This window comes from Eubalaena glacialis, chromosome 6 (assembly GCF_028564815.1).
Source record: "Eubalaena glacialis isolate mEubGla1 chromosome 6, mEubGla1.1.hap2.+ XY, whole genome shotgun sequence".
Classification (NCBI taxonomy): Eukaryota; Metazoa; Chordata; class Mammalia; order Artiodactyla; family Balaenidae; genus Eubalaena; species Eubalaena glacialis.
The window spans coordinates 72,328,768-72,340,976 of record NC_083721.1 but is presented as its reverse complement, the minus strand read 5'-3'; the positions used below and the strand labels follow the sequence as shown (position 1 = coordinate 72,340,976).

Sequence of the window (12,209 nt, the reverse complement as noted above, 5' to 3'; positions counted from 1 at the left end):
GCAGGCTCATTAGTTGCGGCATGTGGGCTCTCTAGTTGTGGTGCACGGGCTTAGTTGCCCCATCGCATGTGGGATCCCAGTTCCCCAGCTAGGGATCAAACCAGCATCCCCTGCACTGCAAGACAATTCTTAACCCCTGGACCACCAGGGAAGTCCCTGGTGGTGCACTCTTGATTTGTCCCTTTGCTGGTCATGTTAACTTGCTGGTATCTACCAGGCTTCTCCACTGTCAAGTTACTGTTTTTCTCTTTTAATTAATTCCCTTTTTAATTAGTAAGTATTTGGGGGGAAAAGTACTATATCAATAACTTATTTCTTATCATACTTTCATTTTATTAATTTATGCATTTAAATCTGTATTGACTCACAGATTGCATTTTATTCAGTGGGTATTACCATTACTATCATTATTTATTTGGATATTTAAGTTGCCCCAGATTTAGCCAAAGGGAGGGAGCCCTTCATGTTGGTTCCTGTGTCCTTTTGGCTGTCCTATCTTTTTAACTATTTCCTTGCTTTCTAGCACAAGATATTCTAGGCTCATCTTCACTTTCTTTGCCCCAGCCCTGGAATTAATCATTTCTCCAAGGAGCTCTTGTTTCTTTTAGTGGAGTGAGGTATTTAGAGACTAAAGTCTGGGTGCTAGGGACTTCCCTGGTGGCACAGTGGTTAAGAATCCGCCTGCCAATGCAGGGGACAGGGGTTTGAGCCGTGGTCCAGGAAGACCCCACATGCTGCAGAGCAACTGAGCCCGTGTGCCACAACCACTGAGCCTGCGCTCTAGAGCCCGCGAGCCACAACTACTGAGCCTGCATGCCACAACTACTGAAGCCCGCACACCTAGATCCCGTGCTCTGCAACAAGAGAAGCCACCTCAACGAGAAGCCCACGCATCACAACAAAGAGTAGCCCCCACTTGCCACATCTAGAGACAGCCTGTGCACAGCAACAAAGACCCAACGCAGCCAAAAATAAATAAATAAATTTATTAAAAAAATAAAGATAAAAAAATAAAGTCTGGGTGCTAGATGTATTGTTCATTGCTCTTGGGATACAGCTGCTCCCCAGGCCTTCTTGGTGAACAGAGCTAGGAAATATATGTGTGTATGTAATTTTATATATACTTGTACATGTGCATATATGTAACCATGAGTTTGTACCAGTATCTTTGATTCCAGTTCAACACCAAATAATTCATTTTAGTTTTCTCCCTTCCCATATTTGTAACTCTTCTTTCAAGCAGTGAGAAATCTGGTTCTCTTTGTGTTTAATATGCTTGTTATTTGATCTGTCCACATCCTTTCCATCTTCATCCACCCCTACGCAGTTACCCTCCTCACCCACTTGGACTCTGACACAGCCCACCAGCTTACAACATGTCTCCCTCACTGTGGTGCAAACCCTGTGCACATCTTTAGAATATAAACGCTTTCTTCCATGAAACTTTCTAATCTTTGTTGTTCTTTTTCCTATCATTTATTGCCTCTTTATCATAAAACAGTCTGACACTGTTAATTTTGGGGGGAAATTTGTAAATCCTACCCTTCTCTCCTCAATTAAAGCTGCTAGAGGTCAGGCACTGTGTCATGGACTTCTTTGGTATCCTTTTCAGCACCAAGCACAATACCCAGTCAATTGTCACTTACAAGAATGATTACATTGCATTGCAGCTGTGGTGATGCTTACTGGGTGTGGGTCATTGAATGACAGACTTATAGAAGAGTTTACACTTTGTTGTTTATTTTCTTGATAGCTTATTATAACTTAAATTTCCAAATGAATGTTATATTTAAACTTAATTGATGAAAAGAGTTGTTTTTAACATGCCTCCATTGTTGAAAAGCACTTTTGGAACTCCTTTTTAAATTGCTTTTAGAGATAGTTTAATAGCCATCTAAGAAGTCAATTTCAGTATTTTACATCATACCTATGTTGACCTAGTCTTAACCAGTTTAGTCAACTGCCTTTACCAGACTTGGATCTGGGCAAGTTTTGGGTATTTCCAAAAATTACATCTACTTGCAAAGTAAAAATTTGCCACCATCAAACATACTCAGAACCATGCACTTTCTTTGAAGATAGTTCCAGGAGAGAAGTTCCAGAAATATTTAAGGTGAAGTAGCATAATGTTAAGTCTTTTTAGAAAACAACTTTGAGGGCTTCCATGGTGGCACAGTGGTTGGGAGTCCACCTGCCAATGCAGGGGATGAGAGTTCAAACCTTGGTCTGGGAGGATCCCACATGCCATGGAGTGGCTAAGCCCATGTGCCACAGCTGCTGAGCCTGCGCTCTGGAGCCCACGAGCCACAACTGCTGAGCCTGCATGCCACAGCTACTGAGGCCTGCATACCTGGAGCCCGCGTTCCACAATGGGAGCGGCTAGTACAATGAGAAGCCTGTGCACCGCGATAAGGAGTGGCCTCCATTCTCAGCAACTAGAGAAAGCCCGTGCGCAGCAGTGAGGACCCAATGCAGCCAGAATGAATGAATGAATACATAAATAAATAAAATTTATTAAAAAAAAGAAAACTTTGAAGACGACACAGTCATTATAAATTTTTTTAAAGTTAGCTTTAATATGTTTGTTTTTTAAAATTGATTTCATCAGTTACCCCTTGTATTTGAGATATGAATCCTGCCTTTAAAGATGTTACCAGTTGTATAAAATCACTATGACCATTTTCATCTCTGAGCAGAGGATCTGGGATAGGGATAATGAATAACAAACTTTTACTATGTCATTTCTATACAGTGTGCTTTTTTTTTACAATGAGCATATATTGTTTTTATAATTTATTTTATTTATGTTTGGCTGCGTTGGGTCTTCATTGCTGCGCATGGGCTTTTCCTAGTTGCGGAGAGCGGGGGCTACTCTTCGTTGCGGTGCATGGGCTTCTCATTGTGGTGGCTTCTCTTGTTGCAGAGCACGGACTCTAGGCACGCGGGCTTCAGTAGTTGTGGCTCGTGGGCTCTAGAGCGCAGGCTCAGTAGTTGTGGCACGCAGGCTTAGTTGGTCCGCGGCATGTGGGATCTTCCCGGACCACGACTCGAACCTGTGTCCCCTACATTGGCAGGCAGATTCTTAACCACTGCGCCACCAGGGAAGCCCTATTTTTTTTTTTAATTTTTTTTTTTAAGTACATTTTTTTTTAAATTAATTAATTAATTAATTAATTTTTGGCTGTGTTGGGTCTTCGCTTCTGTGCGAGGGCTTTCTCTAGTTGTGGCAAGTGGAGGCCACTCTTCATCGCGGTGCACGGGCCTCTCACTATCGCGGCCTCTCTTGTTGCGGAGCACAGGCTCCAGACGCGCAGGCTCAGTAGTTGTGGCTCACGGGCCCAGTCGCTCCGCGGCATGTGGGATCTTCCCAGACCAGGGCTCGAACCCGTGTCCCCTGCATTGGCAGGCGGATTCTCAACCACTGTGCCACCAGGGAAGCCCTATTTTTATAATTTAAAACAACTTAAAAAATTTGAGTTACAAAATTTAGCAACTTGTAGAAAAAGTGACGTGATTCATGGCTCTTTGACAGACATTTAACCTGAATTATAGGAGGATACTAGAATCTACAAAAATGTTATTAGTGATAACTTGGCTTCAGGGGTCTGTGAATCCAAATTGTATGTAAAGCTGTATGTTACCTTGTTTTTTCAGGAAGTGTCCATAGCTTTCATTAGATTTTTTAAAATGTTCTAGACAAAAAGTCTAAGAACTACTACCACAGAGTGAAATTCTTTTAGAACATGAATAAATTAACCCTCTTTATATGAGATTAAAATATGCCCACATTCCAAATTGTCTTTTATAGCCAGCATTTTTAGTAAATTCTGCCATATTTTCCTACAGTTGAGGGAGAAGGCTCACATACTAGAATCTTACTGATCTGATTTTTTTTTTTTTTTTTTTTCACTTTTTGAAGGTTTCTTGTTCTCCACAAGGTCTGAAGGTTTGGGTTCAGGATACTTCATATTTGTGTAGTCGGGCCGGGCAGGTCCTCCCCGTCAGTATTCAGATGAACGGCTGGATTCACGATGGAAACTTGCTCTGCCCATCATGTTGGGACTTCTGTGAGCTCTGTCCCCCAGAAACAGATCCTCCAACTACTAACTTGACCCGAGCTCTACCCCTAGGTGAGTAGTCTCTGTGGTTGGAGTACAGAGAAGGACTTTTCTTACAAGATGTTGAAAATTCCCTGCAAGGAAGCTCTAAAACAGGTTGCGCGTCTTCTCTTCTAATTGCAGTTTTATGGGAAGATCGCCTTCCCTCCATGGTTAGAAATTGAAGGTAGGTAGACTAGACACCTCTCTTCAGTAAGAGTGAGGGTGAGGAAACTTTCTATATGTGAAGAACCTCTGACTTGCACAAAAACATTCATTGAAGGTTACAAAAAGTTAATGTTTCAGCCATTCATTTTGAAAGTAAGAGTAAAAATTCTGTTCATGAATACAAAAAGCAATTAAATATATTTTAGTTATATTATAACTAGGTGAGGTGAAAGAGTGGGAAAGTCACTGGAAAAGATGCTCAAAGAAGGGATTGACATGCCCACAAAGAAGAGAAAGGTGCAGGGAGATGCAAATATACACAGTGAGATAGAAAGACAGGCTGGCAAAGACAGTGGTTTTCACTGAGAGATATATTACTCATTCTGTGAGACTCCAGAGAGTAGCACTGAGAACAATGAATTAAAGTTGTAAGGAGACAGATTCCAGTAAAATCCTTTAGAACCAGGAGAGGAATAGAAGGGACTCTCTTGAGAAGAGTGCATTCCCTGTTGATGAAGATGTGCAAACTGAGGCCGATGACCCATTTCTAAGAGTTTTAAAAGCAGAACTCATGAACTCTCAATGAAAGCTTTGACCTATGGTCTATGATATTTTAATTAAATGACCTATGAGATTTTATGACAGTTTGATATTTTGGAGTAGGCCATGTTTCATTTTCTCAACTGGAGGTATTTTTTAAATGGAACTGTATAGCCCTTTGCTTGCTCCATGGTCTGGTTGAAAACAGAGGGCTATGTTCACTTTATAGCTCAAAGTTTCTTCACCTCTAAAATTTAATTCCCGTTCTTTCCCACATTCTGGGGCCTTTATCAAGACATGGGCTATAAGTAGAGGGTGAATTTGGGGAGATTAATACTTGTGTTAGGGGTGCCTAAGACCACCCCCAGATTTCATGACTCTCTAGGACTCAAAGGACTCAGCCTCTGGTTGTACTTATGGCTAAGCTTTGTTAAAGCAAAAAGATACAAAGCAGAATCAGCAAAGGGAAAGGGGACAGTGGGTGAAGTCTGGAAGAAACCACTTCCCAGACACCAGCTAAAGGCCGTCCTTGCAAACAGGACTTACAAATGATGGCCATCTCAGGCCTGCTGTGTTAACTCTTTTCACTTAACTCCTGTGAGCCAGCTGAGTTTTCTGCAGTTTTAATAGTAATGCACAATGAATTAAAAGATCTTAGGTCCTTTTGATATGGTATATAATAAATGTAGTGTTAAATATTTTTAGTTAACTTTCATATGAAGTGATAGATTGACTTGATTTTATTGTTATTGTTAAATTGCTTTGGCTAGGATTAAAGGGCTGCTAGTCTACAAATAGGTGGTTCTGATGGAGTTCCCATCCTCAGGCCTAATCTCAGAGTTAACTATAAGAAATATCATCATTCCAATGTCCAAGAGATGAGCATTGATTGAGCCATTAATAGTTAGAGTTGAGTTAAAGAGAGAGTTACTCCAGCTGGTTCAGGGGTAAGGATCTTAGGAGTACAGTAAAAAAATGTGTAGAAATGAGGAGAAAGCCAGACTAGTTCAAGGAGCTGTGAACTGATTAGTTCCTTGGAGCATGGCAAAGACAAGTGAATCTGTTGAAAGGAGGTGGGGAGTAGAGATTGCAAATGACCCCACCCCCTCCACCAACCTGCGCCCTAGACTTGATTTCTTATCCAGCTCCCTCTTTGTAGTCACCCTTCTGATACTGTGGTACTGTGTTGTGATTTCTTCCCCTGTTAACCAGTTCTATAAGGAAGCATGCTCAAAAAAGGATTGTAACCTCCGAATCACTACCACAGTTTTGAAAAATGTATAAAATATTACAAGAATAGATGTCTTTTAGAAAAAAAAAAAAGGAATAGATACCTTTTAGGCATAGTTTCCATTAGTGAATATGAAAGATTTGTTTCTAAATTTTCTGATCTCTTCAGATTGTGGAGGTTGTTTTGTTTCTATTTATTAAATGCTAGACACTTTGCTGAGTGCTTTATGTCTATATCATTGTATTTAATCATCACAAAACCTAATGAGGTAGGAATTATCATTTACACATGAGAAAACTAAGGTATAAAGAGATTAAGTGATATATTCACTGTCACAGCTAATGAAGTTCAGATCAAAACCCAGATCTGATCGTCTCTGATTCATTTTGAAACACGCTCTTTGTATCTTTCCTTTTTAAAGAGTACTATCACAGAAAGTACAGTGTTTTTGAAGGACAACAAATGTTCCAGAGCGGCCATTAATATTTTAATAGCTTGTTAAGTGTTAGTACCAACAGTAGATAAACAACAGTTAGTTCAGTTCTCCTCCTATTTCCTTTGTGCCAAATTGAGAATCGGGAGATAAAGGGATATATGCCTGTGTTATTAGTGACTCCAGGGTCTATTCCTTATTCCAGCCAAGACCACTCTACCTGATGCTGTAGGCCAGAACTTATCCAGTAGACCTTTCTGGGGTGATGGAAATGTTCTATAATCTGTACTGTCCCATACAATAGTCATTAGCCACATGTGACTATTAAACATGTGAAATGTGGCTAGTGTGATGGAGGAGCTAAATATTTCATCTCATTTTGGTTAATTTAAATTTAAATAGCACATATAGCTAATAGCTGCCATATTGGACATTGCAGCTCTAGGTCAGAAGTTTTCAAACTTTAGCATGCATCAGAATCATGTTAAAACACAGATTGCTACGACTGACCCCCAGAGTTTCTGATTCAGAAGATCTGGGTTGGAGCCTGAGAAGTTCCCAGGTGATGCTGATGTTGTTGACCCAGGTACCATACTTTGAGAAGGATTGATTTTTCTAACATTTAATGATTGCCAGCTGGTTCCATTGGGGAAGAATATAAGTTCTCCATGGTTTACCTGTATTACATACAGTGAAATAATTTTTTAAAATACTTATTCCACACTGTATAGTTCTCAGAAGAACAAGCTCCAGTGCCTTAACATTATCATTTTATTAATTCTATAGCTGAAAAACCAGTCCTTTTTTTCTTACCTTTTAAGCAAGTCAGACTTGAAGCTTGGTTGGTTCTCTATTGGTCAAAATAGTAGAAAGGACAACTCATCCTGAAATAAAGTCAGGTTGACCTGGTCTCTTGACTGCTAAAAAATGTACTCCATTCTGAGAATTGTTTGGGGGAAATAGTTTTAGCTGTTAGAACAACTCTTAGATAAATTAAAATATACTCCTACTGCCAAAAACTCATAGAATCTTCTGCTGTTTCCAAATCAAGCCTGGGGTGATATGGATAGATGGGTAGATATTTAGAGATTGGGGAACATATGTCCTGTTTTGCCTGGGACAGTCCACGTGCCTATTGTCCTGGTATGATTACTAATAGCATTCCCTTGTGTTAAAATTATCAAAGAGAACAATTTAGTTGATCAAAGCAAATTTTATTTCACACAGGCAGTCTCTACTCTCAGGAGTCCAGAGAACGGTAAAATAAGGGAAAAGGGCTACAAGCAGGAAACAAGGAAGAAGTACTCAGCTTGGGTTGATGGGCCGGGGTTAAGTATCTAACCTTATTTAGAAAGATCAAGGAACAAAGAAATAAGTATAGAGCCCACATTGGCTCGGCGGTTGGAGATTGGCTGACTGGATATTCTGTGGTTCTGGTCAAGTGGAGCATTTACACAAACATGAAAGTTATCCAAGTTTTAATTTGCTGATGTGGCATCATGGGCAGGAGAGGCTCCATCTTGAGACTAGAAATTTATTTCAACGCTTATCTCAAAATGTCCTGATATGGGATGATAAATTATGCGGTCACCCTACTTAGAAGGGACAAGGTAGAATAGAAGAAGAGAGTCCAGCATCCCATGTCAGAATAGCCAAGAATTTCATTTACTTTCCTGTGTAGCATCTTTAGCTTTGCCAGGATACTACCCTGTCTTTTCTTGGGTGCTGATTTTGAACCTTGATATGGTAGGTACATCTTCTTTTCTCCTACATAAATATTTTGTTCTTTTTCAATAAATATAAAAAAAAGACTTTGCATATATGGATTTCAGGAAGTCACTCTTGATTCTACTCTTCAAGGTAGTCCTTCTTCACCTTTTAATAATTACCTCTACTCATCTGTCAACATTTTAGTTGGTATAATTTTTTCCAAAAATGTCTGTGGAAAGTCAATTTTTTGTTTTCAACCCTAGATCTCTGTTCCTGTTCCTCTAGCCCGGTGGTTACCCTTTGGCTTCTGCTAGGCAATCTATTTCCTCTGCTGGCTGGATTTCTTCTGTGCGTATGGCATTAGGAATGGAAAAGTGAATTCTGAAGACATTCCTTTGTGTCATGTTCCTCTGAACAAAGCACAAAATCTGGGCGAGTGCCAGACTATGCAGATGGCAGAAGTGGCATTCCTGACTTTGGCTTGGAAGTGTTGACCACAATCAGATCTTGAAGCAGAGCTTCACAGCAGTCATTGCTCATCAGCAACCCAACAGCCTCAAAGTTTGGAGAAGGAGGAGGAATTCCAAATCACCAAGTCTCTTTATTTTTCAGGATAAATACTTTTCTTGAAGTTTTCCTTTGAAAATGGGATAATAGGTGAAAATTTCAGTTATTACATACCTCAGCATTTTCATTAACCTAAAACAATGGGAAAGTTCATCACTGCTGCAATAATTTAAAGCACAGCTAATCATTGGAAGGTTATAAGTTGTAGACCCTGTCCTCAAAAGTATAAATTGTCCTTTGACTTACAGAAAATAACTTGAATTGGGATTTCTACATCACTATTATACCTATTTTGAATTTAATGACCGTATATGGTACACCTAAATCATTGTTCTCATTGTTTTTTTTTTAAATTATGTTTTGCTATATCTTATGATTTAACCAGCTGTGTGGCAGTTCCCTGCTGAACCATTAGGTGTTGGTAGCTGTATCTGTACTCATTGATCTTCAGAGAGTAGCTTCCAGTTGTATTCTCCATTAGTTTAATAATGACTTGAAAAACTGGGAAGCAGAGAGAGAAAAGTACTCTGCCCTGTGAAAACATTGAAGACATGAAAATAAAAGAAAACCTAATTGTATGTTTTTCAGATAATAGTTATGACAACTGCAATCCAACAAAAATAGAACTTTCCTTTTTGACCAATGAAGATAAAAAGAAATTCTGGTGTAGACAGGTATGCAGTTATTTTCAAGTGGGCTTAGGGAATTGTTACAGAAGAATTTGACTATCTGAAAATTATTTTATGTGTAAGAAGAAAAGATATAAGTCAAAACAAGGTGGTCTGAATTGTTTATAGGAAAGTGTAGGTTTGGTGTAGGGCCTATCCAATAGGGTCCACTTTACCACACAGGGTATGGCTTAGTCCACAGAAGTCAGAAGGTTGCCTTTGCTTTAAAAGGAGGTAATGTCCTTTACCTCTTGTATTTGACACTCTTTCTGCCACCCATAGATTCTGGTCCCCAGAAGCAATTCTGCTCTTTTACTAGAGCTGACCAACCCTACTTAGTAAACCCAATTTGAAAATCTTTAATGATGAATGATGCCCAGTTTTTCTCTCTAAAGCTAATGAAGTCCTGTGGCATTAGAAACATAGCCCTTGGACATGCATTCATTCATTCATTCATTCACTGGTTGACCCTTTAATTCAGCATACAGTTATTGAGCACTCAGTTTAAGAAATTGTGCTAAGTGAACAAACAGCATAATTACTATAGAGTAATTCCAACTTATTATTTGGCACTGGAGCCAAACAGCAACTCCAGCATAGAGGAAAGTCACCTTTTTTTAAAAAATGCATACATTTAAAATACTTATTTGCCTACAATTTTTAATTGGAAGTATTTGTCATTGTGAAAAGCTGGGGGTCTCTAGCATAGCCAGCCTCAGCTGAAGAAAATCTAATACCAGTGGTGTTTCTGCCTACATTCTGCATACTTTAAATCATGAAAAGTCAGAGAAAAATGTAGAGTATATTTTTAAAGAAAGTTATAAAAATCTAAACTTATATACCCAATGTGATTATGAATCATCCTGCAAAGTTGTATAAGAATTTCACCAAAAATAATATGGATTCATAATATATTTGAGACTCACAGTGATAGGTTCAATTATATTTTGACTGTTGTGCAGTAATGCCATTTAGGTAGTATTGTTTCTGAGCATGGTGCTTTTTATACTTGAAATATATTTTTGCTTTATTTTTTATTGATATAATTATATTTGCACTAATGACTTTCTGAAGAAAATATTATAGATGACATTTTTTCTATATATATATTTGTTAAGCTTGGAATCTGGTAGCCCAGTGTTTTCTCTGCACAAATGTAGAACCTGGTAAAGTATGATGTTAAGAAATCTTGAGTTTTTGAGGGTAACTAACAGTGCTGGTGTCTTCCTTCCTCTTCAGCAAGTCTTGAAAGTGGTTGCTTATCACTGATTCTGCATAGTATACTCAGTGAAGATTTAGAAGGCCACTGAACCTGTAAGAAATTTTAAGAGGCATGGTTTAGTCCCTTATAATATGATAAAATTCTAAAATAATATTCTAAAAAGAAGGATTTTTAAAATCTGAAATTTCAATGCAGAATTAGCAGGCTAGAATTCAGTTTTGAACTGAAGAATTTGAGATGACCTAAATTTCAATATCCTATGGAAGGTAATGCCCTTTATGTTCACAAAACCAGTTCACTGAGAAAGAGACCATGCAGACTGCAGCCATGGTGGGAGTGAGGTGGGGCAGGGAAGGGGAATGGAGATAGCTGATTTGAGGATAATAGACTGAAGTCCCTTTCTGACTCAAAAGGGTCAAGTGCTTATAAAAACTGACTACCTCAGTTTTCAGTTCAGACTTAGGTTCATTTTGATAGTATTAAGGTCCCAATGTCAAAATTAACAAGTGAATTTGTCTCTCAGGTTTTCAAGAACAGAATTTACAGGAAGGAAGCAAAAGCCATGTCGCTAGACTTGAGCTGATAGCTTTAAAGAAACTGGAAGGCAGTTAGGTAGTCTTAATGTAGATCCCTCTGTATTCTCCTGAAAAACATCCTTTTCCCTTACTTACTTCTTAAGGATGCTTATTTTTGTTAAGATCAACTAGGCATTCTAAAAATGTTATAAATTATGCTTAAAATTAGTTTCAGCCTAATATGTTGGTTTAGAGTTTATCAATATTTGAAAGTGAAACATAAATTAATGAAGTTTAAATAGTTTTAGGAAGATACATAAATAAGTATACCAGAGTATTCCATAAAATTTTATCAATATTCTCTTCAATATTAGAAGACTCACTGATTGAGACCATCTGTAAAATGACTAGATGCTTTCTCAGAATCTTTCCAGCTCTAATATTCTGTGACTAATATTCATGAATATTCAGAATAGTCTAATATTCTGCATGACTAATTCATGCAGAATTGCTAGGTCACTGCTGGCTCTGACCCACCTCCTGGAGTATGCCAGCTTACACACCATGTTCATCGCAGTGTCCTGTGCTCAGTGCCTTAGCGCTGTCCTTGTCCTTGGACACTGAATGGAGAGAGAAGAGCCCGTTTCTGAGGGCATTTGAGTAGTCCTGGCAGGAGGAGGTGGACTTCAGTCACAGCCCCACAGATCTGTTTCACAGTTGGCACCAGTCATCCGTGCCATGTCCCTGCAGCCCAAGAGGACTAACATATTTTAATAAAGTCTGTGCTACTCGTTCTGAAGAAAGAACTTACCTGAAAGGATGAACTTTTTTTTTTTTTGATACATTTAGTCAGGGTTGGGGAGGGAGTGGTGAATTATTTTCTTTTTGTTTACATTTTTAATAAATAAAATAGATTTAAGAACTGATCTTTATTTATGGTATTTAACTTTAAGTGTAATATATTACTTAGAAAAAACACAGCTTTAATAAAAATGGAAACTAATCTGCATCTTGTCTTTACTTAATTAACACTATCAATTTTTTTAAACCTGGATGAG

The 12,209-nt window shown here is 38.6% G+C and overlaps 1 protein-coding gene across 2 annotated transcripts in view; it reads left to right on the top strand.

Annotated features, from left to right (window-relative positions):
* The window catches only part of LMLN (leishmanolysin like peptidase), a 75,314-nt gene extending 66,410 nt beyond the window's left edge, over positions 1–8,904 (top strand). For both annotated transcript variants that reach the window (XM_061193192.1, XM_061193191.1), the window contains 2 exons: positions 3,920–4,130; positions 8,443–8,904. In XM_061193192.1, the coding sequence (XP_061049175.1) occupies positions 3,920–4,130; positions 8,443–8,543 (312 nt within the window). In that variant the 3' untranslated portion in view covers positions 8,544–8,904. The remainder of the gene's footprint in view (positions 1–3,919; positions 4,131–8,442) is intronic.
* The last annotated feature ends 3,305 nt before the right edge of the window (positions 8,905–12,209 follow it).